This window comes from Alternaria postmessia (assembly GCF_024291825.1).
Source record: "Alternaria postmessia strain BMP 2775 chromosome Unknown scaffold_86, whole genome shotgun sequence".
Classification (NCBI taxonomy): domain Eukaryota; kingdom Fungi; phylum Ascomycota; class Dothideomycetes; order Pleosporales; family Pleosporaceae; genus Alternaria; species Alternaria postmessia.
The window spans coordinates 34,662-60,807 of NW_026260159.1; the positions used below are offsets into that span (position 1 = coordinate 34,662).

The following is a 26,146-nucleotide window of genomic DNA, read 5'->3' on the forward strand; positions in this document are numbered from 1 at the left end:
TGGACTGTAGCTCGAGGCTAATAAACCAACAGGGTTTGAAGACGAAACCAATTTTCACCAAGCTTTGTCCAGCATGTCTAGCAAGGTCTTTCAAGTTTGTCGTTGGCCTCATGAAGAGATTTCAGTGGTGTCTTTGGTGTGTCTTTACGTTCCCATTAACACTCGGGATTTTCTATCTTATCCGCGCTTTGACAAACGTCCAACTGGAAACATCACTTACGGTCTATTGTGCGATGTTGGCAACGCTTTTCAGTTTTGTCTTGGATATGGTCGTGTTGTGGCCTACTTTCGACTCGACTTTTCATAGTATCATGCTTTGGGTTGTGATCTACACTGTCTTGGTGATTGGTGGAATGAACAAGGATCAAAGAAAGTTCGTAGAATCTCAATGCGCATGCTCCAATGCAACGAAGAGTACGTAGAAGATGGATACATTCTGCTGTCACAGGCTACATACTCTATTAAAAGGCTACAATACAATATTGCTTCAGGGCTAGCAACGCAACCCTATCGACGAGCTCGAGGAAGTCTCCCCAACGTAGGTGCATATGTCATATTTCTTTGGTCCATGAGATGCGATTTCATGTGTTGAGATCACAGTCCTCGATCCAGTTCCGTCACTCCAAAGGACCCGACCTTATCGTCATGGCGACAGATAGTTCCGCCACTGCGAACGCGGACAAGCTGATATCATAAAACGTTACAAGGACGATCTTCCTGAGGAGGAAGGAGGCATAACGCCACAATATGTGGTACTTTTAGAGGTATCTGTGTCACCTAAGCGAGGTTTTCGGCACGACTTTGAAGTCAGTGCGAAGTGGGCTCCCGAGAGCCTCCTCGAGGAAGGTTTACATTGGGCTTGGGTTACAGATATCAATGTTTTGCTTCGTTCTTTCTCTTGTATGTCTCATATCGTCAAAGGCCGCCAGAAAATCTATCAAAGAAATGCTTTATCTACGTTCCAGCCTTCTGTTCTCGTTTGTTCACGCTGAAAACGGACACCGTGGAGATCGATCCTGCTGCAACTATTTGTTTGGCGTCTGTTGTGCTGAGTGAGCAGTGCGAGTGTGAGTAAATACCGATCGAATTAGAGTCATACCTCCGTTCTAAACCAGATATGAAAGTTCCTTTGTCCTCTTGACGGGTCGAATCAAAAATCTTCAATAGCATTGTGCGTGGTGTAAATGCGGAAAGGCACGTTAGAGGTCGTGAGAAGAAGGCCTTTGACGATGCATCTCAGACTGAAAAATGCTCTACGTTGTCATTTATGAGCATTGCGCAGATATTTGAGGCTACAGAATAGTGATAAGATGACATAGCTCAGGTAGTATCACCATGATTGATACAATGATATAGTTGAGAGTTCATGCTGGATTCACTGGTTAGAGTCGCTACAACTAGCTTTGACATTCATCGCAAGTCCGCGCTGACGGGAAAGCAGTGAGATTTACGGCCTGCTATTGCCATTGATCGAGGTCTTCACTGACCACTCTAGCTCGCTGTCTCTCTCCCTCTTCCTTATTCGCTGACTGTACCTCTATGGACAAGTTGCGGACCTTGTTTAGGATCCATAAGCAGGGGTTCGGCGCTTCAACCCAACCATGTACCACCACCTCTCCCAGCTTTCCTACCAACGCGGTCTAGATGGTTACTTCCCCTGCTACACAACCCTCGACCACCTTCCCCACCAAGCCAACGCCCTTTACCTGCTCCGCCGCTGCGCCTACATCATCGCGCCCGTCATGCGCCGACATAGTTGGTCCGTCCCCATGCTGCATGAGCTCTCTCCTTATTCCTCTTGCCACGGCAAATGTCAGACTGTAGAGCGAACTACTAGACACGGATCCAGTAAAGTCAGGCAGACTATTCCCCTGAACATAGAATTGCGGCTACGTGAAGATGATGATCCCAGTTGTTTCATTGCTATCCATCATCTGACGAGGACGATGTTGCACGAGCTATCGCATCTGGTGTATAGACGCCATTTTGTGGGCTTTTACAGGTTCAATGCGCAGCTGCTGAGCGAACTTGTTAGGGACGTCGAGAAGGGGGAATTAAGGAAGCGTGTAAGCTGGAAGAATGTTCCCGACAGAATTGCGGGAACGGAGGAGATTGTTTGCACAATGACTGGAGATCTGAAGAAGAGTCTTGTGAACATGATTGCTGGTGGGAAGAGAGACCGACGCAGGTACTGGGAGTGATTATCGTGTATAGTCTAGACGACTTCGGATCACTAGGCCTTTTCTTGCTCAACGGACGCTCGGTGAAGCGAATCAACCATCGAGATAAGACTTCTGGGTGGCTCTGGGGCATCAGATCGCTTAATCGTGAATGTCATCGACTCAACGACTGTATACCTGATATCCGCGCGCACAGTCTTCGGTGCCCAACCTAATTTCTGCCATCCCAAGATCCCCCATATCGACCCTTCCAGCCACTTATCAACCACAGCATCATTGGCTATGCCTATTCGGTATGTATGTCCGTCTTTGAATCCAGCAAACCTGATCCATCTCAAGCACGAAGTGTCGTTTGTGGAGCTCGTCTTTTCTCGTCCGTCAGCGTCCCAAGGTATAATGCGTGTCTCGATGACATGTGTTTGCCCTGGGTATAGTGTAACGTAATTACATCTAGTAGCCCATGATATCCCGCCTTCGCTTTCGAAGTAGCATATATTGATCGTGTTGCGTGGCACATGCTGCCCGGTCTTGGTATCGGTGAATGTAAGCCCCTGAGCATGGAGGATCTTGCCGTCGAAGAGACTGGTCTCTCTCTTGTACAATGTGATCGGTCTATCGTGACGAAGTGTAAGATTGAGCCGAATACTTAACTCGGTCGATCCGTCGATATCGAAAACGGCAGGCGAAGCAGTGATTACGACGTCGATTGCGGGAAGACTAGCCATACTGTCTTGGAAAAGTCGTGTGATATGTGAATAACAAAGTTTCTAATGCACTAGGGTATACTCATCAAATTATAGAAGTAGAGGATGTGGTGCTGAAAGCTGTTGCCTTGACACGTCGCGTCGCGTCTCACATGCGCCCGCCTCCCCATTGCAGGAAGTGGGTCAGTATCATCACAAGTTGCTCTACAAGCGCTTCTAAGGATGCTTAAGGAATACTGGTGGTCACATTGATTGTGGTAGCTGACGGTGAACGCGGTGTTGTTGGAAAGGGTTCACGAGATTATTCGCCGAATGATGTCATGACACCTCGGCTCATCCGCGTTGGGTGCTAGCGTGCTTACCAGCTATTAATGGGGGATCGCCAAGGTAAATCCCCACGGGCTTGCTGCGCACGAACTATGTCGGCTCCACTACATGTTAGTCTAATGCAAATACGAGCTTACGGGACTCAATTTCGTGACAACCAAACGGCAAGATACTGACAGCTCCAAGTACCAACGATACGAGAATGCACCAGTCGCACAACGACAACACAAACCATGGAGTCTGCAGTGATCACACCAAACAGGATTGTCGGCTTTGGAGAGTGAGTGAAGGTGAAAGGACATGGAATAGAAGTATAGCCGAACTTCAGCATGCGATTTCGTCCAATTCAATTGTGTCTCTTGATGAACCTAATCACAATGGGACGCTCTTGCGTCTTCACCTCGTCGCACAATACCAACTCCAAGCGTCACCACCGGATAAGAACGTAAACGGTCAGATATCACGTCTTCACTTTGATATAATAGCTGCTTATTGAGACTGAGTAGCAGAAATCGATAGCAGGACTCATACATAACCAGTTCATCTCCCTGCAGACTCTACCGTTAGGTACTCAGCTTTCTACATCTTCTTTTTACAACTTTCTAATCTCCCTATCGTACACTTTGACGCACACGCCGTTCCTACAGTTAAATTTTGACGATACCCACAAAATCATGTCTTCACCATCCCTACCTGTGGTTGAGCTGGTCTCCCCTGACGCCGCGATGTACGAGGCTGCCACCATCCTGGCTGGACTTCGGCACGCGCGTACCTCTATGTCGGCTGCAAGGCCAGGTCTCAAGCTCAAGCTGAGGTGCATCCAATCTGCCCTCCACCCCTCACCCCCTCCCATTGCTGGCGCTGGCCACAAGCGCAAATTCACCCACCATGAAGACGATGTCCAGCTTCCTCCAATTGCCCCTTCGCTCCCCATCCCCATACCCATCATGAAGCGGCTGAAGCGCATCCTTGACCCCCAAAAGACCGAGCACGCCGCTCTTATCGCCGCCGCCACAAAAGACGGCGCCGAATACTACGACTCTGACGCATCCGACGTCGCTGGCAACGTCAAGGACACCACGAAGCCAGAACTCTTCCGCAACGTCACCTGGGGCGCCTACGCAACCTCCTACGACAACGACGCCGACTTCCAGGCCCAGCCTGAATTCACCCAGTTCGTCCCCGGCCGCTTCGAACTCCTCGCCGATGGCACCGTACGTGACCAAAAGCATAAGCTCGTCATCAAGCTGCTTGACAAGAATGGCAAGAAGCGCATCTTCGCTAACCCGCCGCCGCGCAACTGGGCTTCGCAAGAGGCGATTACGGCATTGAACAAGCGCACTGTTCAGCAGATTCGGCGCAATACCAGCGTGAGGTTCCGCGAGGTTGTGCAGGCTTATGTGCAGGAAGAGCGGACGTGGATCCTCGCCAACCTTACCAATGGAAAGCCTACCAAAGGGTGGAAGACCTTTGTCGACGAGTTCAACAAGACGTTTGCGGGCAGGATTCTCGTGGGTGCGGCTGGTGCTCGGCCCGTTAGGAGCTATTCTAGTCTCACCAAGGAGGTGGAGAGATTTGGAGCTGATTTCTACACGAAGGGTCTTGTACCAGTGCCAGCCAAAAAGGATGCCAAGAAGGGATGAGTGGTTCGGTCGTATTTGGATTACGGGTGCTTGTGATGGGCTGGGCGCCTGTCGTCCAGTATTGTTGTCCAAGTGATCACTAGCGAGTTACAAGTTTGGGCTGGTCCCTTGTAACCCCCAAGGATGTATACATTTGCCCTCTCAATACTTCACAATGTCTTGTCATGGATTGGTGTCGACTTCCAACAGTGCTTTGCATACTTCCAGGCTACCCAATCAGATATGCACTCATCAATGTGGGATACCTGGATTACCTCTTTACTGATATGCCTCTAATCTATAAGTCCACGACCTATGTCAAGTACCTCCAGCCCTAGTCATATAATCGCAAACCTTCCTTCAAACAGCCATGCTAGTCATCTCCGCAGCCAGATCACCAACAGCCCTGATCATCTGCTGTTGGCTCTCCATCACTATCTCCAAACATCGCATGACCTGACACCTCGCGGCATTCGCATCTGATGGCCTCGCACCTTCCGTAAGTGCAAATCGATTCATCAAATCCAACACCTGAGCTATATAGCTGTTCGACTCTCTAGCATATAGTTCCGATACGAGATGATAGCTGTTGTCAACAATCTTGGGAATATTTCGCATAAGCATGTCATCATGAGTCATGGCCACGATGTCGTTGTGGAGGTAGATTGCCTATAGGAATGATCACGAGAGATCAGTGTGTTTCTTGCTAGCTTCTTTGTTCAGTGACGACTTACCTTTGGGCGGCGCATGAGAATATATCGTAGTGCTGGCAATGAGACGGCTGAGCTGATCTCGCCCTGCAAAACCCGTTTGACAGTGTTGGCGTAGTACATGAAGTTTCTAGCCTCGAGATTTGATTCGATTGCTCGGAGGATTGTTTCGGTATAGAATGGAGTGCTAACGCCCAGTTCGAAGGCGAATTCTGTCATCGTGATGAGTCTTCCTGCGGAGATCTGGCACTAGCTGAGTATTTGTCGCACTGTCCTGTCTGATGCGCTCGGTGTCAGTTGAAGTGGGAGAACATTAAAGACGTGCGCTTTAGTATGTTATGGGTGAAGGTTGGCACAGTGACTTCTAAAGAGTTTTAAAGAACCTAGACACTGTGAAGACCCTTACACAAGGTCGCCAAGGTAGATCCTCCCGGGGGTCGCTAAGATAAATCTCCACCATAAAATCACAATTGTCACCTGTAAGTCCGGCTTAAGTTGACAGCGCTTACTGCATACGAATCGTGGCGACCAAGCCTGACCGAGAATCAGAGTCACTCAAAAGACATAGTACATATTATGGGTTCGATGTGTTCATTTGTGCAACGTATCTATTAGTAAGTGGTCATAAGAGGGTGTGCTTCAGATGTTTGCCCCCAAGCAAAGTCAAAACCTAAAACAAGGGGAAGAGCGTGTAGTAGCGACCAAGGTGACGAATCTATACAAACTTGTCTTGGAGCTTATGGCACGTGTAAGTACATTGCAGAGGTGTTACAGGTGTCATAGGCTATGATATTAGCTGGGACAAACTGCGGGCAAGACCTCTCACCCACGAGGCTTTCTGCTTAGGTAGTGGCAAACTGAAGGGTACAGGCTCGACCGGAACGGGTAGCCCAGGAGGTAATTACAACGAGATTGCAGCTAAGAGGGCAGCGAGATCATTCACCCCGATCTGACCGACAGGCGGCGCATCCTTTCTCGGGCTTCCGAAGCGAAGATGCACAGCTAGTGAGTTTTCTCGGGCCTTTTGCTGTTGTTGTACTAATTTTCCCTGTTCTTGTAACACATTTCTTCGTTTCGCCTCTTCGGCCGTTTCAGCAGCTCCTTGTGCATCGTCTAAGTTTCTGTAGATGAAATCTACAACCACGCACCGCGCGACGAAGACATCCGCCCTTGTCATGAGCTTAAACCTCTGCGTAGTATGTCCATAGAATCTTTGTACCGACGGTCTCAAGAAATTTGTACCCTCCAGCATTGATGGCAGGTTGGGTTCGCCATCATCATACATCTCAGAGAGTAGTGCTTCGTGCCACATCTGGATTGTCGGACGAGCGTGCAGTAAGCATATGAGGTTGACTTTAGCGATATGGGTTGATTCGGATTTGCATATTATGTGCGAGATATAGGTCAAGTAGTAGAACCACTCTACTGCTGGGATATATGACTGGATGGTGGAGAAAATTGATGGGATTGTTTGCCAGCTTGGACGGAGGACCGTAGGCTGTTGTGAAGGCATGGCTACGTTGATGTAGCTCGACGATTCGAGGATACAGTGTCGCTCCGTTTTGTCGAATTGTTGTGGGTAGTTGGAAGAAGATTAAGGGATTAGCAGTGTTGTTTTCTCCAGCCTATAGAGGAGGTATAATAATCTCCATGTCGAGGAACAATGTCTAGATGATGGCTGGACGAATTATCCGTTGGAGATCAGCCGGAAATATGTAGAGCGTCGTTTTGATCAGCAATGTGAATCTACATGTCCCATTAGTCAATGACAATGTTTTGATAGATAGGTCATGGCTCGTGATATCTTCTCAATGCTTGATTGGGACGCAATAGTTCGCTAGGTGACTCGCTTCGTACGGCTTCTCTTGTCAGGCAGTTCTTGTGTCGCCCACAGCATAAGTTGGCGCAGCCCACACCCACGGCGGTAGTGCACATACGGGCATACGGAATGCAAGCACTAAAGCATCCCGAAGGTTAGAGTAGGCCTCAAAGTTACTCGTGATGTGTTTCGCAATCCAGATGGGTGTGCACGGGGCTCAATGAATGACTAAAACATCCTTTGCACGTGATGGCGCGACGACAATCCCGCCAGCGCCCCACCATATATCATGAAACCTTGCCCTGTGATATACGAACACCAAGTGCCATATTCGTTCCACTTCGACCCTCCAACCACCAGTTCTCTTACTCAGCTCATCAATATCCGAAATCATGTCAACAGCAGAGGTTCCTGTGAACGGTCGCTTTCCACAAGAAAACATACAGGGACATGGTCCTATTCAGATCCATAGTATGACCGCTACCGTCTTCATGGCAGCCTCCGACACACCGTTTGAAAACGTCATCCTCCAGGTCCTCAAAGTCGAAATGTCATGCACAGGCAACCTCGACACTCACACCATCCTCATCGAAGACGCTAGCCTTCTCCGCATGTTTCTAGTGAAGAGAAACGCTGTAGTCATCGATTTGGATGCTCTCAATGTACCCGTACTTGTCTTCGCGTTAGAAGATGCGGGTCCCATGCCTGATAACGAAGGAGAAGAAGATACCGAAGAGGACTTCGAGATGCTACAGAATGCTTGGAAAACTTGTCGTCTCGTGTGGAAGCGGGCAAAGGATGTTGCTGGTCAAGCTAGCTGTGGTTAGTGATTGCCTTTGCTTTAAATCAAGCTTTTGTGTACCGCATCTGACATCGCCCGACTTGCCTATCGTATACTAATGTTCATATAGCTAATCGCGCCGAAATCCCAGTAGTACGACCAGGAAATGGTCTGAATGGAAGGCGACGACGAGTATACACACAGCAAACAGCAGATCCTTCACGTACCCCGAAGACCCTAAAATCTTCTGTGCAAATTGGCGGAGGCGCCATCCCGCGGCCAGAGGACGACAAGCGTTTTAGTAACGCTGCAGTGGCTCCGATACTAGGAGAGAATTCCTCGACCGAACACCATAGCGAGCAAGACTTCAAGGATTATGATCAGGCCGAGTACGATGACGAAAATGACGAAGATTTTGACCAGTCTACCAAGGTAAAGATGAAGCGTCCAGGTACCCACAGGGCCCCTACATCATCCAAGAAGGCAATGAGGAAGAGGCCTACGAAGCCCATATCGTCTGCTGCGCCGCGCAATGTGAAGCCTCGCAACCCAACAGTGATGATCTGGCCGACCACCATAATCACAACTGGTACCGCGGGAGGCCACCTACGTCCTCTTATGGCCGGGATGGGCCAGATATTGACGACAGACGCTCAGCGCGAAGAGTACATGGATCTCGTCTGGACGCGTCGCCGAGCCGCTGAAGGTGACGACATTGCCAAGCAAGCCGTTGTCCATGACCTCGAGACATTTGTGCGTGCTCATGGTATTGTGGACCAGCACAACCTGTGGGCACGTTGGATGGAGTCTGGCATCAAAACCGCTATGCCCATGTACAAGCCGGTCGGTACTGGTGAGATGGATGCGACTGAGAGGAAGCAAATGTTCGAGAGAAAGAAGGCGCGTCGGACTTAGGCGTCGCTCGCGACTTTGCAACGGAGACGATTTGGTGGGCGAATTATGAAAGCATCTGGTTCGACTATGCTCCACTAACTGGAGGGCAGGTTGTAGCTCGTTGAGCGACGCGATCGAGTCTATGATGAGTCACCGTAAACTAGGCGCGAAAGAATCGTAATGAACAAGCGCTCGGTTCGCGCCTAGGGACAGACTAGAAGCAAACCACAACATAGAAAATGAGGCGTAATTCCGGAGAACAAGTGCTTGCAAAGACATAGCTGTGGTCACCTCTGGCTGTCGTGAAGTTTGGCGATCGACGCGTTAACGCTACTCGCGCTGATGATGACGTCATCTCTTGCACCAATGTGCGTAGTAATATTGGTGTATACACGTCTCCTCCCACCCATTCACATTGTACTGTCTGTCTATATGACCGCTAGATGTACCATCCACACACTGCCACCCAAAAGATTGCTTGTACACCGAGACCGAGCGGGACCGAGCAACGACGATATCGCGCTTTCTCGGGATGTCGAGGAACCCACAATGATCCTTACAGTTTCTGGATGAGCTCCAGCAGGGTCTTGCCAATTACAGCGGCACTCGAAGGATTCTGACCGGTAACCAAGTTCCCCTGCTTTCCGCTGACAACGACCTTCAGTCCAAAGAGCTGCCCTGCCTTTTCGTACTTGCCACCGTGATTCTTCAGCGCATCTTCCAACAAGAATGGCATCACACTTGTAAAGTTGTAGGCGTCTTCCTTGGCGTTCGAGAATCCCGTAACGGTTTGGCCCTGGATCATACACGATCCGTCCGAGAGCTTCACGTTGACGAGAGCGGCTGGACCATGACAAACGGCGGACACAATCTTGCCAGACTCGTAGAACCTTCGGGTCAGTGAATGGGAGATGCTGTCATTTGCGAGGTCGAACATGGCTTTAACAAGATCATTAGCTGCTCAGAAAGCTGATGGCCATTAGGCGAAGACTTACAGACGTGACCGCCAACAAAGAAAGCACCGAGGAACTCATCAGCCCTGTCGATTATGGCATCAAGTGACTTGGTCTCTTTCCACAATGCTTCTTCATCCCTCAGAAACCGTTGGCATTCTTCGTCGTTCTTGGAGTCTTCGATCGAGTAGGGGTCGATTGGAGCCTCACCACCTTTCGGGGAGGCGAAGACCATGTCCACATATGGATTGAGGACATTGTAAGGATGCACCAATTCAGGGAGGTACCACCCTGTCTTGACACCTTCCCGCGTGGGAAGAATATCCTGAGACGTGAGAACGACGAGAAGTTTGGAACGATTTGACATTTTGAGCTGATGAACTATCCAGAGGTAGCTTGTTGTCCTTCATCATGAATGAATGGCCGCAAGTCGACTGATATATTCCGAAGGTGTTTCGAGTATAGAAACTTAATGTTGTGTGAGGCCGATGATTTTCGGATCACTTCTACCAACACGAGCGCGATTCGGTCTTACGCAGAGATTATCGAGATTATCGCATTGTTTGGACTCCGATGTCAGCAGTGTGCATATGTGGAGGTCATCGCCTTTCCCCTTGTGTAGACATTGTCATGACCGGGTTCGTCACCCGTCTAAGGTCATATCCGTTTCGCAAGCTGGCAGACTTGTCAACAATCAAGCCAATCAATCTGAGCACCCCAGATTGAATTGAATTGATAGCTCTTTCAAAATAAGTAGATTGAATTGATAGGATTGATAGAAGCTACCTTCCTAAATAGGTAATTAGCTAGCCTAACTAAGTAAAAGATCTACAAAAATCTTCAGATTGGCTTGATTGATGCAAAAAAATCTCGAGATTGGCTTGATTGAATGAGCAGATTGATTCGAATCAATCAAGCCAATCAATCCAGATTGATTGTTGACATCTCTGCAAGCTGGAAGCTTATGTGATAATCTATCTGGGGATACAGCGAAAAAGGGTCGACTCTGCTTGGACCGGAATACAAAAGGCTCATGTCAATGTGTCGCAACTGACAAGGACATCATCTATCCTACGTCTTCCTCATCATCGTCTCCGCCTCCAAAGATATATTCAACCTCCAAATCTTTGCACCACTCTTGTTAAGCTGCACTGCAACCACAATGGCCATCACAGTCACCGTTCTTTTTCCGAATACGCCGGACGCCAAATACGACATCGATTACTACGTCAACAAGCACATGCCACTGATCCAGACTCGTTGGGGAAAATATGGCGTCAAAAGCTGGTCGGCAACCAAGTTCTCGGATGGAGTCGACGGCCCACCCCCAGTCTACGCTTTTGGGTCTATGGTCGTGTGGGGGAATCACGAGGAGATGAAGAATGCCTTTTCTGGGCCGGAAGCCAAGGAGATTATGGGAGATGTTGTAAACTTTAGCAACAAAGAGGCGGTTTTTCTCATCGGCGAGGTACTGCATTAGATGGTGCTTACCAGACTAAGGACGATTTGGGATAAGGACTTGAAAGTCGGACAAGGTTTCTGATTGCGACCAAACAAGTTATTTATTTTCTGACACGATCGTTCGACGAATGTCGTCGATACTAATCGCATGAGCGGTGTATGAGCGAGAGGTTTTCCGGCTCTCGTCGGCTGTGCGAGAAATGGACCGCATACGTTTTGACTATTGCGCCACAATGTGCACTGACTACCATGGACAATGGTTGCCTTGCTAACTTGATTGTTTCTACGCTCTTCTAATGACGTTCTCTTGATCTTCTGAATGGGGTGCGTAGAGCTCCCAAGCTATGTAAAATCAGCTCTAAGTCACCCGCTCGCCTATGTGAACCTCAGATGTCTTGGACTCTCATACCCGGAACAATGACGCTTCCAAGATCTGACAAGAAAGAATCAGATAGCAGAGGAGTTCTCCGACCCCTGCCACTACCGCCCATAGCAGTCCCTTCTTTTGTAACCAAGAAGCCTCACAGTTCTACTTTCCAACCTGCAGCAGCAGATGGAAAGGTAGTAGAGATAAGCCGTGAGATGGTTATACCGATGACTAGCTCGTGTGACAGAAGATCCAAGCAAACAGTCAGGAAGCATGATCCCAACAACAATGATCCATATCCGGTTAAATCCCATAGAAACGGACCTCAATCCAAGATACGGAAAGCTCCCAAGGTCTACGATTACCCGTGTTTATTTGTAATGGCAAGAGAAAATCCAAGACGCTCTCAACACAAGAAAGTTGCTACGCACGAGGATCTTCCAGCTACGGAAGTGACTAAGAGTCTCGACGGGACAAAAGTAACGAGCAAACCTCATTTTGCCTCAGGCGCCAGCTTAGCTAGTGATGCATCTATTGATGATACACCAAGCGCACCCGCATTTGGTCCTCATGACAAGATCATCGAAGGCTCTGTACTTGGTAAACGTTCTCGTAGCGACATAGACGATAGATTAGAGGAACAGGATGTGCACGGAGAGGCTGATATGCTAGGAGACAACGCTTTGGACAGCTCCATCCCAGAAGATTCTAGGAGCTCGGGAAGGAACGATATTCTAGAGAAGATGAGCCCAGACGAGACTTGTGCACGCAACAATGGTTCGAGCGTCGAGCCAGGCATTCTTATGAAGAAACATGTCATTCTAGACCACGCCACAGCACTAAACCCGATGGCATCAGAAGCGCAACGCATAACAAGCTACCATACGTCGCCAGTCTCCATGCGAGGTGAAGAGAGTGACTCAACGGAGGCCGTAAGGCCGACGACCGCAGACAACAGCGAAGAACCTCAGACACCGGACCCTCTCACCTGGCGCCCAGCCCACGGAGTGGCAGCGACTGGTGTCCATTTTTTCAATATGCCTTTTGACGACTTACGCAAGATGATACTACTCCAAGCTCTCGAGCAATCACAGAAGCGACAACCACAGTCTACCAACAAGATTCGCGCCCTGTTCGTCTCCGCGGTAACTGATGAGCAAACCGCACCCGAAAGTTACACGTTCGAACATGCCAGAGTTAAGCTTCAAGCAGGCCGCAATGCGGTGTATGGTATACAGCTGAAGGAGCGAATGGCTACCATGCGTATATTTGCCGCCCACGCAAAGCAGGAGCCGCGTGAGGTAATCGATGGGCTTACAGCAGTCGTCTACGAGGCACGCGAAGAGCTCGCTGCGGCTCAAAAGGCACTTGGTGGAGACATTGAGACTCTTGCCATCGTGAAGCAAGAGCTCAAGAATATTATAGGCGTTTCTCTATCGGAGCCGTATAATCCAGCAATAGAAGAGGATGCTTTGCGGCGGTACAATATGATCAGCGAGATCAACGCTGCTATTGTCAAGTATGGGAACATGTGGTGGTCGCATACTGTTCGCAAGGAGAAGGAGGTTGAGCTGGAAGATTAGATTGAAGGACTTGGAGCAACAGACAGGAGACGGTTCCGGAGATGATGCAATTCAGCAGGGTATCAGGCACACGTACGACATCTCGTAGGCGTTGAAAGTTGTATAGTACACGGCGGCGGGACTGGTCTTGTAGAACCACTAAGTCGCACTATCAAGGTCCAGGAAAGAGTCATATATGTCTCGAACGTGAGAGCATATATCGGTTGGTAGTGAAGATTGCCTGCAGCTGCTCCGGACTAGATTTTCGTCATTCCTCATCGTTTTCCAAGGTGACTGGTGAGTGCGCAAACGAACATGAAACAAAACAGAACAATCTTGCAAGCAAACGCCCGCTTCGCGACTATCACCATGTTCTAATCTTGACTTCTTTCGCCCCAGCAACACCAATTTCCAGCCTGCTCACACCAGTACGCATGACAGTTAGCGAACATGCAGAGCGATACCCCAAATTCACAACAGTTCCTAACACCCGAACCTACCCCGCCGTTCAACATGACAGCGCCTAAAACATATGCAGCATCTATGCATAAGTCGAGGGCATCTTCGAGAAGGAGGGTAATCACAACGTCGCATGACCTTACCATCTTCGAACCTCGATTGTTAGCTATCATGCCGCAAGCGGTAGCGACAGATCTCATCAACACTATGCGCTTGATCCTCACACTGGGTGGTCAGAAACAACGTCTGCTTGGTATGCGGAAGCAGAAAATCAATGACCTGCTCCAGAATCTAGGCGACAATGAAGCAATCAGGGTGTATAACGAGTTTGCGACTGCACATGACCAGGTGGAAGAGCGGTCGACATTCAAACTACCTTTGATCGAGGAGCTGGAAGGCGGAAACGATGAGGTTAAAGAGAGTGAGAATGAGTCAGATTATCACAGTGCGCAGGAAGAGCTTGGGGGAGAGGAAACCGCTGCAGACGGCGCAATGCAGGAAGAAGTCGGACTCGAGGTTGTCCAAGATCCACATCTCGAGATGGAAGATCTTCTCTCAGCAACACAACAAGTTTTTGCAATACCCGATGTTGACACTCGGATCGTACCACCACCCTCGCCGCCTGAAGCGCATGCGTCACCAGTCATGCCTGTGGGTGTTCCATGCGACAAGCACATAGATGGCCTTTGCATGGTGGTATCGATCCTGAACCCCGAAGCTTTTCCTTTGACGAAAATACAAGAGGTTCAGGCCGAGTACTACCCTTCCACCAGCATTCTTGACATGCAAATACATCACGACCGCAACGAACGTATCATCCAAGTCACGGCGACTTTGGATAAGGGCCCGGTCGACCAGCTCATCATTCACGATCCACGCATCATTACTCTCCTGGGTCTCCGTCAACCACCATACGCTATGATCTGTCTTCAGCCCAATCCTCGCATCGATGAGACATATCAGATCCACATCCAGCCAGGTCAAAGGCTGCGGAATGCAAAGGCTTGGAGCTTTGGCGAGCTGGTGTCCGCGCGGCATGCATATCTATACTGGCTAGATAGCAGGCGGACTTCAGATTCGAGGGCACCTCCTACTGTGGCAGAAGCTAGGCACTTGACGCCTAGAATAGGTCGAAGGGCCGGAGACGTCTGGAGAGAGATTGAAAAGGTTTGGGATCTCGAGCAGGGTAGTGGTGGCAGGCATTTCCGACAGAACAGAATGGAGTACTTAGGGGAGGATCCGGAGTATGGGGGAGGTGAAGAGAGGAGGTCGCAGAAGGGTATGTGGGTGTGATAAGGCGATATATGGTCGTACATTCGATGCAACTAGACCGTCGTGATGGTACCTGATGTTCAACGGATTGTAATCTTTTAGACGGCGAGCGTAAGGCCGGCTACCTGGCAGTCGTGGTGCGCACAACACACACTGTACTTGCCAACGTCTTTTGATGATACCAATCTTTCTAAAATTTGCTCTTCTCGAATTCAGCAGTGTAGGTTAGCAGGTCCAACATCATGTATCCCTAGGCCTGTATGACGATGTTCCATCACTCTTTATTCATTGCGACATCCAAAGCTGAACATTCTTTGGTCATCGTTGGAAGAGAGATACGATGTGTGAGGATTTGTATCACTCAGGCAATCAGCTGGACCTATGACGTTATCGATTGCTAAGCACAAAGTTGCGTTCATCACACGTTACCCGCAAACCTCATCCGTCCATCCATGCCTCCCAACGCGACGTCGACCATGACCTCATGTCGCAACTCTGGAAAGATCTTGGGCATTGATTTCATTTCTCGATACAAATACATTTGGAACATGTTCTCACTTAGTATAACTACGCCACCTGTCCCGTCGTGACGTTCACGCGTCGCGCGCGATACGTCCCACCAATCGAAAGCGAGCTGGGCACCATTTCTTCTCCGCCTGCAACCTGTATGTCGCAGTACATGACATCTGAGGCTGTCAAAACTCTATAACGAACGACTGCTCAGAATGCACGTACCAACATGTGAAACGGTGCCTGGATCTGGGGTTACAGATCTTGTGCTTCACCTGCTCTGTTGTCCTCTCCAGATACCACAACCGCTGGAGCAACATTTGCTGGGATTACATCTTCTACAGCTGTTTCCAGGTCTTCACTCTCTTCGCCCGTTACTGGCGATACGCTAGGTGCGTTGCGACCGTTTGGGAAGCACTCGTCCTCGTATGATCTGAAGAAGAGATCTCCCTCATTGTCGGATTCGCCACCATCGTCGTCAGCATTGTCTTCGCGAGAAACACGCTCAATGGCAAGGCCATCGTTTGATGAAGCCCACGGCAGCTGTGGCGTTTTGATAATCGGTACCGCCATTGATCGGACTTCGTAGAAAGCTCTCCGATCAGCATCCTTCGCTAGGATCGTCCCTAGCTCTCTGCGTTTGTTTCCTGCGACCACCATTGAAGTCGGCGCGTCGCTGAGCTCGTTGTAAACTTCGGTACCCATGTGTTCGTCCCTCGCACCCTTTCCAGGTCGAGCTTCTCTCGTATGGCTGGATGTCAGATCAATGTTCGTTTTGTCTCGATCGCCCCCCTGCAAACGAAGATCTTCAATCGTCATCGGCTCATAAGGCACTCGAACACCGATTCTGGGCCATTGCGGCCGCTGCCAGTCTTTGTCTAGCGATGTGTTCGGATATAATAGTCCATAGTGGTCATATAGCCTGGAGCTGTACACAGACATCCCAATCGCCGGCACATAGCCATCCGGACCGCCTTCATCTATACCTTTGGGAGCGTCCATCTCCTGTATTGGCCACTCGATAGGGTCTTTTGGGCGTTTCGGTTGCTCAGGATATGGAATCCAACACTCATTCGAAGAATGAGTCCAGAATGCTCGGCATCTCTCAGGGTTGGAGGGACACTCCCTACGAGATCTTGGCTCCAAAGCAATAGGTCGGTTCTCTGTCTCAGCAAAGCCCTTAGGTATGGATGCAGATGGAATCTTTTCATCTACTGGGGATCGTGGTGGCGAATGGACAGGTGACGAGTGTAGTCGCAAGTGGTATGAGTGCCGTTCGCGACGACCAGTTGTTTCTTCCGCCCACTCTGTGGTGAACCACTTACGAATGATCAGTCTGGAAGGTTTCTTCCCTGTATGGAACTCTCTGGCAGGGTAAGGGTAATCAATCTTCGCTTTGATCTTCTTCCAGCTTTCGTCTGTTGGCTGTGCAGAGTCAGCTTTGTCATTCGCGGGCTCTCCACCATTTGGCGCTTCTGCAAGTGGCTCCGAAATGGTCCCATGTTGCTTCGCTGTCTCGTCACCTGCATTCGGAACTTTCTCTCTTACGTGTTTTGCAGGTATTTGTGCTGCGCTGCTTTCGCTATCATCACCATCATCACCATCATCAACTATATAATCAAGGTCGTCATCCGGATCAATCAACTCTTCTGGAGCCTCATCCCTGATTGCGCTGGTTTCGGGGAACCAGCCCGACATTACTGGCCCGAGGCAGTCATATGAGGTACGCCAATCCCAGGAGCTCTCTTTGGCAGAGATGAACAGACCCTGCTCTGTTCGTATCTGTCCCCACCTGTTCTCGACTACGACTCCGTTTGAAGTATTGATCACTCGGTCACCTGATGTATTAGGCCTGTTGTCTTTATATCTTGCGACCTCATGGCGACGCCTTGCTTCATGCGTATTGAACTCCAACTCCTGCGTTTCGGTATCGAACTGCTTCTCAATCGCTGCCCGCTTTTCCTCTATCGCGGCCTTGTCCAGCTCGAAGTGATGCGGTTCGACATCCTGCCGGGCATCATCGTCGTCGTCGTTGTCGTTGCTGTCGTTGTCGTTGCTGTCGTCGTCGTCGCTTAGATCGTCGCTTAGTCTCGAAGGACGCAGGCCAACAAGCTGACGCCTGTAATTCGGTGTCCAAAGGTGAAGCTCACCCGGTCCTACGACAGGCAAGGTAATTCCTTCTTGCCTCCCCTCGACATTATTTCCAAGATGGTCGTGTCGACCTTGCTTGTAGTCTTTGCCACCTATGTCTCTCGAGTCGTACATCTCAAGCAAGGAATGTACCCAGTCAAAGTGGCCTTCGTCGTTGCCTGATGTTTCAAGCTTATATCCAATACGCCTATCAAATTTCTCCTTTTCGGCCACCTTCCTTTGCTCAGGATCTAGTAGCCGTAGCCTTCTCCGCCGCTTGGAGATGTCCTGATAGTAGAGCCAATCTTCGAGCTCTGCTTGAGCTGTCATCATCGAGTCATGCTCTGCACGACGTTTCACCCTATCAAACCTGTTGTTTCTTCTAGCCTTCTTATAAGCTTTCTCTGCTAAATCCCTAGCTTTCTTGGCTGATTTCGTCGGTTCTTTCTTCCCACTCTTGTCCTGACTAAGCGCATCCTTATACACTTGAACCTTTGCCGCATGATCTGCCTCCAAAGTGTAGTAGTTATAGTGGTCTTGCTCGATGTTGGTTTCTTTCTTTTGCGCAGCTTGGTGTGACTCCAATCTCTTTCTCAGTACATCCCATGTATCGCGCCGCTTTCTGGTCACCAGGACAAATTGAGAGATACGCTCGTGCTCAGCTTCTGCCTTACCAGTATTTCCAATTTTCTTCCCTGGCTTTGCATCATTGCCATCTTTGTTAGATCCAGTATTGCCGCTTGGCTTCTTCTTAGCCATTTTCGCTCTATTAGATTACGTATACAGCTGAAAATACTTGTGAGTATTGGAAGCCTATGCGAGGATTGAATCCAGAAGGATGAGGTGTTCAGAGACTGGAAAATGATCATTAGCAGGCACAGGCATTCGCTATTGTTCTGGACGGTCGGCCGGAAATATCGCTACGAACAAAGAGCCATCAACTATATCCGGCGGACTCGGTGCATTACAATGAACCAAAGATATCACCGCCGAGTACAGCTGTCCGGAAAGAACTTTCATCCAACAAAGAGATAGTTACTTCAGTCCAAGACCTGTGGTCACACACTTCCAAAGAGTAGGCCAAGAAAACTTGCAGCGAGTCTCTCTACCAGCCATTCTCCAACAACCTATCAATATAGATTCTCTTCTTCTCCTTCTTAGGTTTTACTGGCTTTGTTGGAGGCGGAAGTCCAGCATTTATCGCATCCTGCCGTTCCCACTCTTCTTTCTGCGCGTCATGGACCTCCTGCTCTCGAGGATCCATCAGGCTACGATCGTAGGTTTTCTCCAGCCATAATGGTTTAATGTTCATATAACCATCTACTTTGTGCGTACCCTCGATTTTAGGTTTCCACTTGGGGTCGCGACTGGAACCCATGTTGCCAGTCTTCGCGCATACTCTGTTGTGCGCCTCTTCCTCATCGTATGGTGAGTTGGAATTATCGTAGTAATAATTTGGCATCGTTCGTATTCTATATGCGTCGATGTCTTCGATGTCTTCGATGTCCTCCTCAGACAAATATTTGTCGAGTTCGACCTCGTCACCAGTGGATTCTTCACTTTCATTGGAGGCCTGGTCACCCGCGGAATCCTCGCTTCCAGATGGCCTAGTCGCCTCTTCCTTATCTTTCTGAGGAGGTTCGCGTCGAAGTGTGGTCTTGTTGTTGCTTCCAACGGAGACTGCGGACAGCATATCTTGAGGTCCAGCGGATGCACCGTCCGAAACGTTCTTGTGGCTTTCCATCAATGTTTTGGAGTCGAGAGGAGGTGTCTCTTGGATTACGCGTGTCTTTATCTGCCCGCGTGCTTGCTTCGTCGCTCGTGTAGTCCGGGTGGAAACCGCCGCAGCCTGTTTGTCTTCTTCTGGCTCTTGCGAATGCTTCCCCTCCCCTGCAGGCTTCGACCTCGTAGAACGTATCCGCTTGTTTGCGACAGGAGCTCCTGTTGGACGACGCTTGCGCTTGCTGTGGAGGCCTGAGACTGCGTCTGCGGTTGGATCGACTACTGTTGTCGCATCCCCGCCATCTTGGTCTTCTGCCATCCGTAAATCTCCGTCATCGTCCTGTTCTGCTATTTCGTCGTCGCTTGGACTGGCCTCATCCTTCTGTGCATTGGTCTTGTCCTTCTTGGACTGCGCCGACGTCGTTCCTGTTTTCTGTGCTCGTGCGCCCTGACCTGTCGCCTTCTTCTTCCCTGACGTCGTGCGCTTGCCGCCTTTCGCCTTTGCTTCTCCCTGCCTCGTCCTCCGTCTTGCGTCGACATCTGCGCGCAGCGCCTCCTTCTGTGCTTGGCTCGCCTTAGTCCCGATATCTGGATCGTCCAAGGATAGGGGAGCATTCGCCGTATCAAATGCCACTGCTATCTCTATGAAATCTTGCTTCTTGAGGTCGTGGATGTTTGTGCATCCGAATTGCCCTTCCAAGATCGGTCGAAACCCTGGGTTTTTACCGTTCCCGTTAACGATAAATGTACTGTATCTATCCGCCATCTTGAACGAAGGCCGAAGGTTGTCTGACTCAATTCGACTTGTTACTGTAGGTGCGGGTTGGGTCTTATCTGATCGTGGTGTTGTCAATGTGTAGTGGTACCGGACAAGAGTCGTGAGTGAAGTCGAGTTATATGTGGAGCGGACCGCTCATTGCACCGACTGTGAAGTCACAAGGGAATCGCCAAGATTGTGTTTTCACTATGAACTACTTAGGTCGATGGCAATTGCGAAGTAATTCGATCGGATTCTGGCTTTCATGATATTGTACATTAGCTACGGCATACTGCCCCGATCCGACGGCCATCATATTGCTGACGGGAGTCGCAATTCTTGACACGGATGTCAACACACGACCCTTCACGGTGCACATCTGCTACAGCACACGAAATGGTCATTCTAATTGCTACCAAAGTCTTATACCAAGAGATGCTGGCTCGCTTCACACATTTGTCTCTGTCACTACGTGTCCTGGCATGTTACACTCAATTCATAAAAGATGATGTATCGTGTAAAAGAACAATGGGTAAATGTTGTATTGCATGGCTAGAAGATTGTCCCTACCAGTTTCCGCGACGAAGCGGCGAGAGAGCAATACTTCCCATCCCCATATCATCCATTAGCAGCTACTTCAGTTCAAGGCTTACTGGCAGCTATCTAGAGCCATACCTCCTAGTTTGTCCTAGCGAGGGGGAAGTAAGTTTCTCCCTTGGCTGCCTGAAGTGCCAGGAACTCCTGCATCTCTCCGATCTCCTTCTCCTTAGCCTCGGAAGACATCATATCTCCCTTTACGCCCGGGAAAGGATTCATGCCCCTCATCATACCGTCTTGCTTGAGCTTGCGACGCTGCTCCAGCTCTTCAGAGTTAGGATCAGCTCCGTTCCTGATATTACGGGCAAGAGGCGATTTGTACCAGAACTCCATATCGTCTTCGATGGCCTTAGCCCACCTCCGCGCCTTCTTGTCCTTCACGATGAATTCTTCCCGCCTGCGACGAAACTCCTCCTCATTGGCTTCGCGCGCCTCACGTTCCTCCTTGAGCCTCTTCTGCGTAGCGGCTTCGAACGCAGCGTCCTCGCGTCGGCGTCTAGCGAGAACAGCTGGGGGAGTTGTCTTCATGCGCGCTGGTTGCAAGTGACGGGTATTCCACACGTACTGAAGGCGTTCTTCTGGGTCGGTGAAGTGCGAGCGCGGGATCAGGCCTGGAGGATCCAAAGCACTATCCATCGGTACCGGCATGGTGCCCATCTGATTACCGCCCTCCTGCATCCCGCCCATCTGTGTACCGTCCATCTGTGTAACGACCATGTGTGTACTGCCAAGAGCTCGCATACCGCGCGTCACACGCCTAGTCTCTTGTGCATTGGCGTCAGGTGCTTCGCCAGCAATGACTTGTTCAGTAGCGCTAGTTGCGTTGTCCGCGTCGGCTTCGGGTAGCTTTGAAAGTAGCATTACGAAGTCAGTATCTATTTCACCAGAGTCATCTACAGTCATAATGTACCTTTGACTTTGCAACGGCGTCGTTGCGGAGCTGTTCCTGACGTAGCTTGTCCGAACTAAGTCGCAACTTCAACAGAAGGGGTACATGCGGTGGTTCGGCCATCTTGAAAACGATATTAGCAAAGCGCTGGATGACATCGGTGGGAGATTTTACTAGAAATGTCTGCTTGCTAGTGTTCTGGCTTGCGATCTTCGTTGATCGATTGCTCACTAAAGTTGTTTGCTTCGATACAGTTACGCTTTGCTCGATCAGTCTCTCTTTGCTTGACGAAGGAAGTAGCGGGGCATTCTACTTTTTGATATTGCGCTCTGACCTCCTCGACGGTTCGGTCCCAGCGGCTCCGGTCGCTTTCTCTCCAGACTTAGTCGCTCGTGGGGTCTTGGAAGTGTGGGATGACGCAATGGTCGTACGGTCGGTCGTTTGTTGCTCTGTCGACATAGTGAATACTTCTTCTACCACACCACTCATCAAGTTCTTACCAGAATCGCCTTGTTCGGAAGCCTGATCAACGTTCATATCATCTTCGTCAACGTCTTCTGGGTCGGAGTCTTGCTCTTGGTCGAAGCCTTGGCCTTGTCCTTCTTCAGAATTCTCTTCTTGTCCCCCTTCGAATTCTTCATCTGATCCCTCTTCAGATTCCCCGTCTTGCGGATCTTGCTCGTCGAGCTTGGCCTTGACCTGAGCCATCCAATCGTCGTCGAAGACCTTGAGATTTTTCATGAAGGATACTGCAGTGTGCTTGTGCTTGATGATATACTTGTGCACCGCGTCGGGCGCGTTCTCCCTGTCCCATTTGTCGATGCGGTCATGCAGTTCCTTCAGCTCAGGTGCATTCTGACTCAAACCCAGGTACTTAAGACCTTGTCGGAGTTGGTGGCGGTTGTATACACCACTCTTGTAGTCGTGCCTTGCTGTCGGAGGCCCAGCCATCTTGTCGGCTCCGGACTGTGTTCTCGGTGTAGTCTTCGTAGTGGGTGGGGTGTTTTGATCCAAATCAATATTCGTGTCGGGGTTGATCTCTGTGCGGGGTTGAGTCGTTTGCGAGTTATCAAGTGGTCCTCCCGCGATGCTGAGCGGCGCTCCGGGACTACTATTCTCCTCTTTGTCGTGCCCATGACCATCATCATATTCACTACCACAGGAACAGTCTTCCAGGCTGCTACATTGACGGTAGCTAATCGCGAACTCATCACCTTCGTCGTCACTCGAGTCTTCATCACTGGATTCGACATCACTTTCTGGCATCCTGTTCATAGTCTCTTCCTTCGCCCGTTCTCTACGACCGTCTGTAGCTTCTGCCCAAGACGTGGTTTCGACGTGATGGTGGCCAACACTTGCGTTGTATTCAATAGGCGTCATTGGTGGCTTGGAGAACTCATTAAGCTCGTCTCCTTGTAGCTCCAATGTGGGCTTTGCTGGCATGATCAGTGTGCGGCCGGGTGCTACTGCATCTTGCTTATCATAGGAGGTTTTCAGTCGAATGATGTTTCTCTAGCTGCGATGTGCAGTCCACTCTCCAAATGAGTTCCGCTTGAACCACGAGTCATTGGTAGAGGTGATGGAAGTTCTAAATCTCGTTTCCGCCGCCCGGAATGGGATTCGTACGTCAGAGATTGATCACCTTCCGCGTCTTCCATCTCCCTTCTTCTCCTCTCTATTGCTTCAATATCCAGAGACAGTTTTATTGGCGACAGCAGACGTGGATTTCTAGGCCTACCTAATCCTACTGCAAATCTTCTTGCCCTTGGAAGTCTTACATGCAAATTATTGGGACCCATTTTCTCGTAGTCTATCTCCTCTGTCGCTCCGACATTATCCTGTTCAAATAGATCAATAAACGGACGCAACTTCTTATCATATTTTGCGTCCTCTGTAAGAAGAGCAGGCGGTAGTCCCTTTCTCATGGGCTTTGCCGTTATACGCATCGTTTCATCGAATTCCTCCCTATACTGCAACCGATGTTCGGGCGTTTGATAATACAAGAAGTCTTCGTATAAGGAAGTTGCCACGCATCGATTCTCATGAGCCTTCGAGCGTACATCGGCTTTGAATCTGTTGCTCCCGCCGACTGCTTTGTTTGCCACAGCTATAAATTCCTCTTGATCGTCCTCATTGAGCTCTTTTGCTCGGGCCTGGTCTCTAAGATGCGTTTCAAAATCAGGTATCTCGGCTGCATTCTCCGCATTTTGTAGTGTTTTAATCAGTTTCTGTCTCCGAGTTTCCAGATCCCGGTCTACGATTTCTCGAGGACGCTTGAATACACCGATGTCACCCCCAGATCCCGTGCCTTTGTTCGTGGCTGAGAATTGATTACTCGAAGATGATGGCAGCCCTTGCGACGTTGCTGGTTTTGGGTTACGGTCACGTAGGACTCTAGTTCCTTGACTCTGGGGAAGTTCTTCTTTGTTGTTCTTCTCATTTGAGCTATCTCTTGGTGTTTTGGGTGGCATTTTTGATCACGATGATGAATATTAACTTGATTGGAAAAGCAGAGCGAGAATGGGCACGAATGCGAGCTTTTAAAGACGTGTGTAGATTTCGAGGGCGACATGATGGGAAGTTACCTCCCAGAAATGGCAAAATCCGGGTTATAAGTCGTTCTCTTTGTGTTCGTTGGTAATGCTAAGTACAATGGAGTTGTGAGGTCCTCCCACATCCGCGCTTTTCCTACTCAAAAAAGGATACGAAGACTCTAGAGGACAGATCGCAGCACCCATAGGGCATTGTGCGTGACATTGTTGTCTACGAAAAACGACTATACAGTCAAACTCGAAGACAAATGAAGAGCTGAGGGATATAAGGACTACTTCACACATGAATAGAACACTACAAATTCATCTCTATATACTTTGTTAGTCACACTTTCAACAAATAAAGCCTATCCTTTGTCCGACCACACCGGTGTCAACCATGTAAATGAATCGAAGTCAGATTCTACTATTCTTCCTCTTGAAGTTGTCTCCTAATGTCGTCCTACGAAGCACGTCAAGGTGAGGGTCCACCCATCCAAAGGTCTAGATCCCTTCCTTCTTCCTTTGCCGAGTCTGCCTCACGCTCGTAGAGGCGTCGTGTGCCCAGTTGTTCGCTACGTGCCGGCTTAACACCAGGTCGAACGTGCCCTTCCATATGCGCAAGGACTGTCTTGTTCCTGACACGATAGGTGTCTGCGAGAAGAGGATCAGAATAGCGCCCATGCCGAAGCTTGTTGTAGATCCTCAGCTCTTCTTCATCATCTTTCTGCTGCTGTTCATCTGCGAGTTGCTCCACAGTCTTTGTCGCGCCAGCTCTCGTGGCTTTCTTCCGAGCTTTTCGACTCCTGGTCACCTTCAGTCCAGGGCCGCGTCGTCTCCCAGCGAACCCTTGCGACTGTTCGGTACCAGCTTCAAGTATACCATTGTCTTCCTCACCGATACGGCCCGTGGCATCGTCTGTAGGACCGTGGTCTTGGTCTTCGGCGACCAGTTTGCGCGCCCGTAGCACCCTGTGTTTGCTTGCGTCGAGGTGTGTCTCGGTAGCAATCGTTCGGCTGGTTCGAGACTCATGAGAGTTTGTGTTCTCCTGGCGTAGTTCCCGAGTCAGCGTGCCAGCCTTCGGCGTAGACTGCGTGTGGTAACGGTCGTCACTCAGGTCGCCTTCGTCGAGCATCTCGACATCGTCGTCTTTGGCCATCGTCCTGGTCCTGCTCTGGCGCTTCTGTGGCACGAAAGGCATGGTCGACACAGTTTTGCGTTTCCTAGAATCTACTGGTTTCATTTCAGGCTGGTTTTGTGTCGGGACAATCTTCCTTGGGATAACAGACTTGCCATCCTTCTTTTGGCGTGGCAGGAACATGGCCATGCGCGGGGCATGATCGACATCCCACCGCTGTAACCACTGGGCGAGAACAGCCTTGCTAAACTCCTTCCCATGAGTATTGTTCAGACTAGCTGCAGCAGCCATAGGTCTCAGATCGGGGTTGACAGTGTAGGACTGGTACTCCAGTGGTCGAGGGGTCTTGCCGTCCGCTATCGTACTCGACAAGTCGTGTTGGTCACAGAATCGGGCGGCACTTTTGAGATCCTGCTCTAGTATTTTTGCCGGCATCTCCATTCCACGCTGCTTGAATAGTGGATGGCTTATGATCCTGATCTTGAGCACGTCTATCGTCCAGGTGCCGTCGTCGAGGTTGGTCGAAGCCATCGTCGTTGTGTGTTTCGAGGCGATACGGTTGTCTGATACCCCAGAAAAAGCGTCGCATGTAGCAAATCTCGTGGGTGGGGGTGCCATGCACGGTGTGGATGGAACTGCGAAAGTGGTCCGTGTCTCGCTGTAGTAGAAAGATATCGCGCTTGATGCCGACGTGACCAGCGACTCGAACAGTTGTGAGCCAATGGCTGACGCTCACAACATCTCTGTTCCAGACTAGCCCC

The 26,146-nt window shown here is 49.9% G+C and overlaps 10 protein-coding genes across 10 annotated transcripts; 5 read left to right on the forward strand and 5 right to left on the reverse strand.

Annotated features, from left to right (window-relative positions):
- Window positions 1-1,601: 1,601 nt before the first annotated feature.
- J4E82_009257 (uncharacterized protein) lies at window positions 1,602-2,201 on the forward strand (the record flags this gene model as incomplete). Its single annotated transcript, XM_051735482.1, has 1 exon — window positions 1,602-2,201. The coding sequence occupies one exon, from the start codon at window positions 1,602-1,604 to the stop codon at window positions 2,199-2,201; it is 600 nt and encodes a 199-aa protein (XP_051584736.1).
- Window positions 2,202-3,885: 1,684 nt separating this feature from the next.
- Window positions 3,886-4,854, forward strand: J4E82_009258 (uncharacterized protein; the record flags this gene model as incomplete). The annotated part of the gene is made up of 1 exon (XM_051735483.1): window positions 3,886-4,854. The coding sequence occupies one exon, from the start codon at window positions 3,886-3,888 to the stop codon at window positions 4,852-4,854; it is 969 nt and encodes a 322-aa protein (XP_051584737.1).
- Window positions 4,855-7,754: 2,900 nt separating this feature from the next.
- Window positions 7,755-9,058, forward strand: J4E82_009259 (uncharacterized protein; the record flags this gene model as incomplete). The annotated part of the gene is made up of 2 exons (XM_051735484.1): window positions 7,755-8,184; window positions 8,274-9,058. 2 exons carry the CDS (start codon window positions 7,755-7,757, stop codon window positions 9,056-9,058), a joined length of 1,215 nt encoding a protein of 404 aa, XP_051584738.1.
- Window positions 9,059-9,593: 535 nt separating this feature from the next.
- On the reverse strand, window positions 9,594-10,357 carry J4E82_009260 (uncharacterized protein; the record flags this gene model as incomplete). Its single annotated transcript, XM_051735485.1, has 2 exons — window positions 9,594-9,976; window positions 10,033-10,357. The coding sequence occupies 2 exons, from the start codon at window positions 10,355-10,357 to the stop codon at window positions 9,594-9,596; spliced, it is 708 nt and encodes a 235-aa protein (XP_051584739.1).
- A 795-nt stretch (window positions 10,358-11,152) lies between these two features.
- On the forward strand, window positions 11,153-13,401 carry J4E82_009261 (uncharacterized protein; the record flags this gene model as incomplete). The annotated part of the gene is made up of 3 exons (XM_051735486.1): window positions 11,153-11,458; window positions 11,999-12,012; window positions 12,066-13,401. 3 exons carry the CDS (start codon window positions 11,153-11,155, stop codon window positions 13,399-13,401), a joined length of 1,656 nt encoding a protein of 551 aa, XP_051584740.1.
- Window positions 13,402-14,010: 609 nt separating this feature from the next.
- J4E82_009262 (uncharacterized protein) lies at window positions 14,011-15,132 on the forward strand (the record flags this gene model as incomplete). Its single annotated transcript, XM_051735487.1, has 1 exon — window positions 14,011-15,132. One exon carries the CDS (start codon window positions 14,011-14,013, stop codon window positions 15,130-15,132), a length of 1,122 nt encoding a protein of 373 aa, XP_051584741.1.
- Window positions 15,133-15,876: 744 nt separating this feature from the next.
- On the reverse strand, window positions 15,877-18,510 carry J4E82_009263 (uncharacterized protein; the record flags this gene model as incomplete). The annotated part of the gene is made up of 1 exon (XM_051735488.1): window positions 15,877-18,510. One exon carries the CDS (start codon window positions 18,508-18,510, stop codon window positions 15,877-15,879), a length of 2,634 nt encoding a protein of 877 aa, XP_051584742.1.
- Window positions 18,511-18,856: 346 nt separating this feature from the next.
- J4E82_009264 (uncharacterized protein) lies at window positions 18,857-20,239 on the reverse strand (the record flags this gene model as incomplete). The annotated part of the gene is made up of 1 exon (XM_051735489.1): window positions 18,857-20,239. One exon carries the CDS (start codon window positions 20,237-20,239, stop codon window positions 18,857-18,859), a length of 1,383 nt encoding a protein of 460 aa, XP_051584743.1.
- A 669-nt stretch (window positions 20,240-20,908) lies between these two features.
- J4E82_009265 (uncharacterized protein) lies at window positions 20,909-23,159 on the reverse strand (the record flags this gene model as incomplete). Its single annotated transcript, XM_051735490.1, has 3 exons — window positions 20,909-21,673; window positions 21,738-21,999; window positions 22,051-23,159. The coding sequence occupies 3 exons, from the start codon at window positions 23,157-23,159 to the stop codon at window positions 20,909-20,911; spliced, it is 2,136 nt and encodes a 711-aa protein (XP_051584744.1).
- Window positions 23,160-24,722: 1,563 nt separating this feature from the next.
- On the reverse strand, window positions 24,723-26,003 carry J4E82_009266 (uncharacterized protein; the record flags this gene model as incomplete). The annotated part of the gene is made up of 1 exon (XM_051735491.1): window positions 24,723-26,003. One exon carries the CDS (start codon window positions 26,001-26,003, stop codon window positions 24,723-24,725), a length of 1,281 nt encoding a protein of 426 aa, XP_051584745.1.
- Window positions 26,004-26,146: the final 143 nt, after the last annotated feature.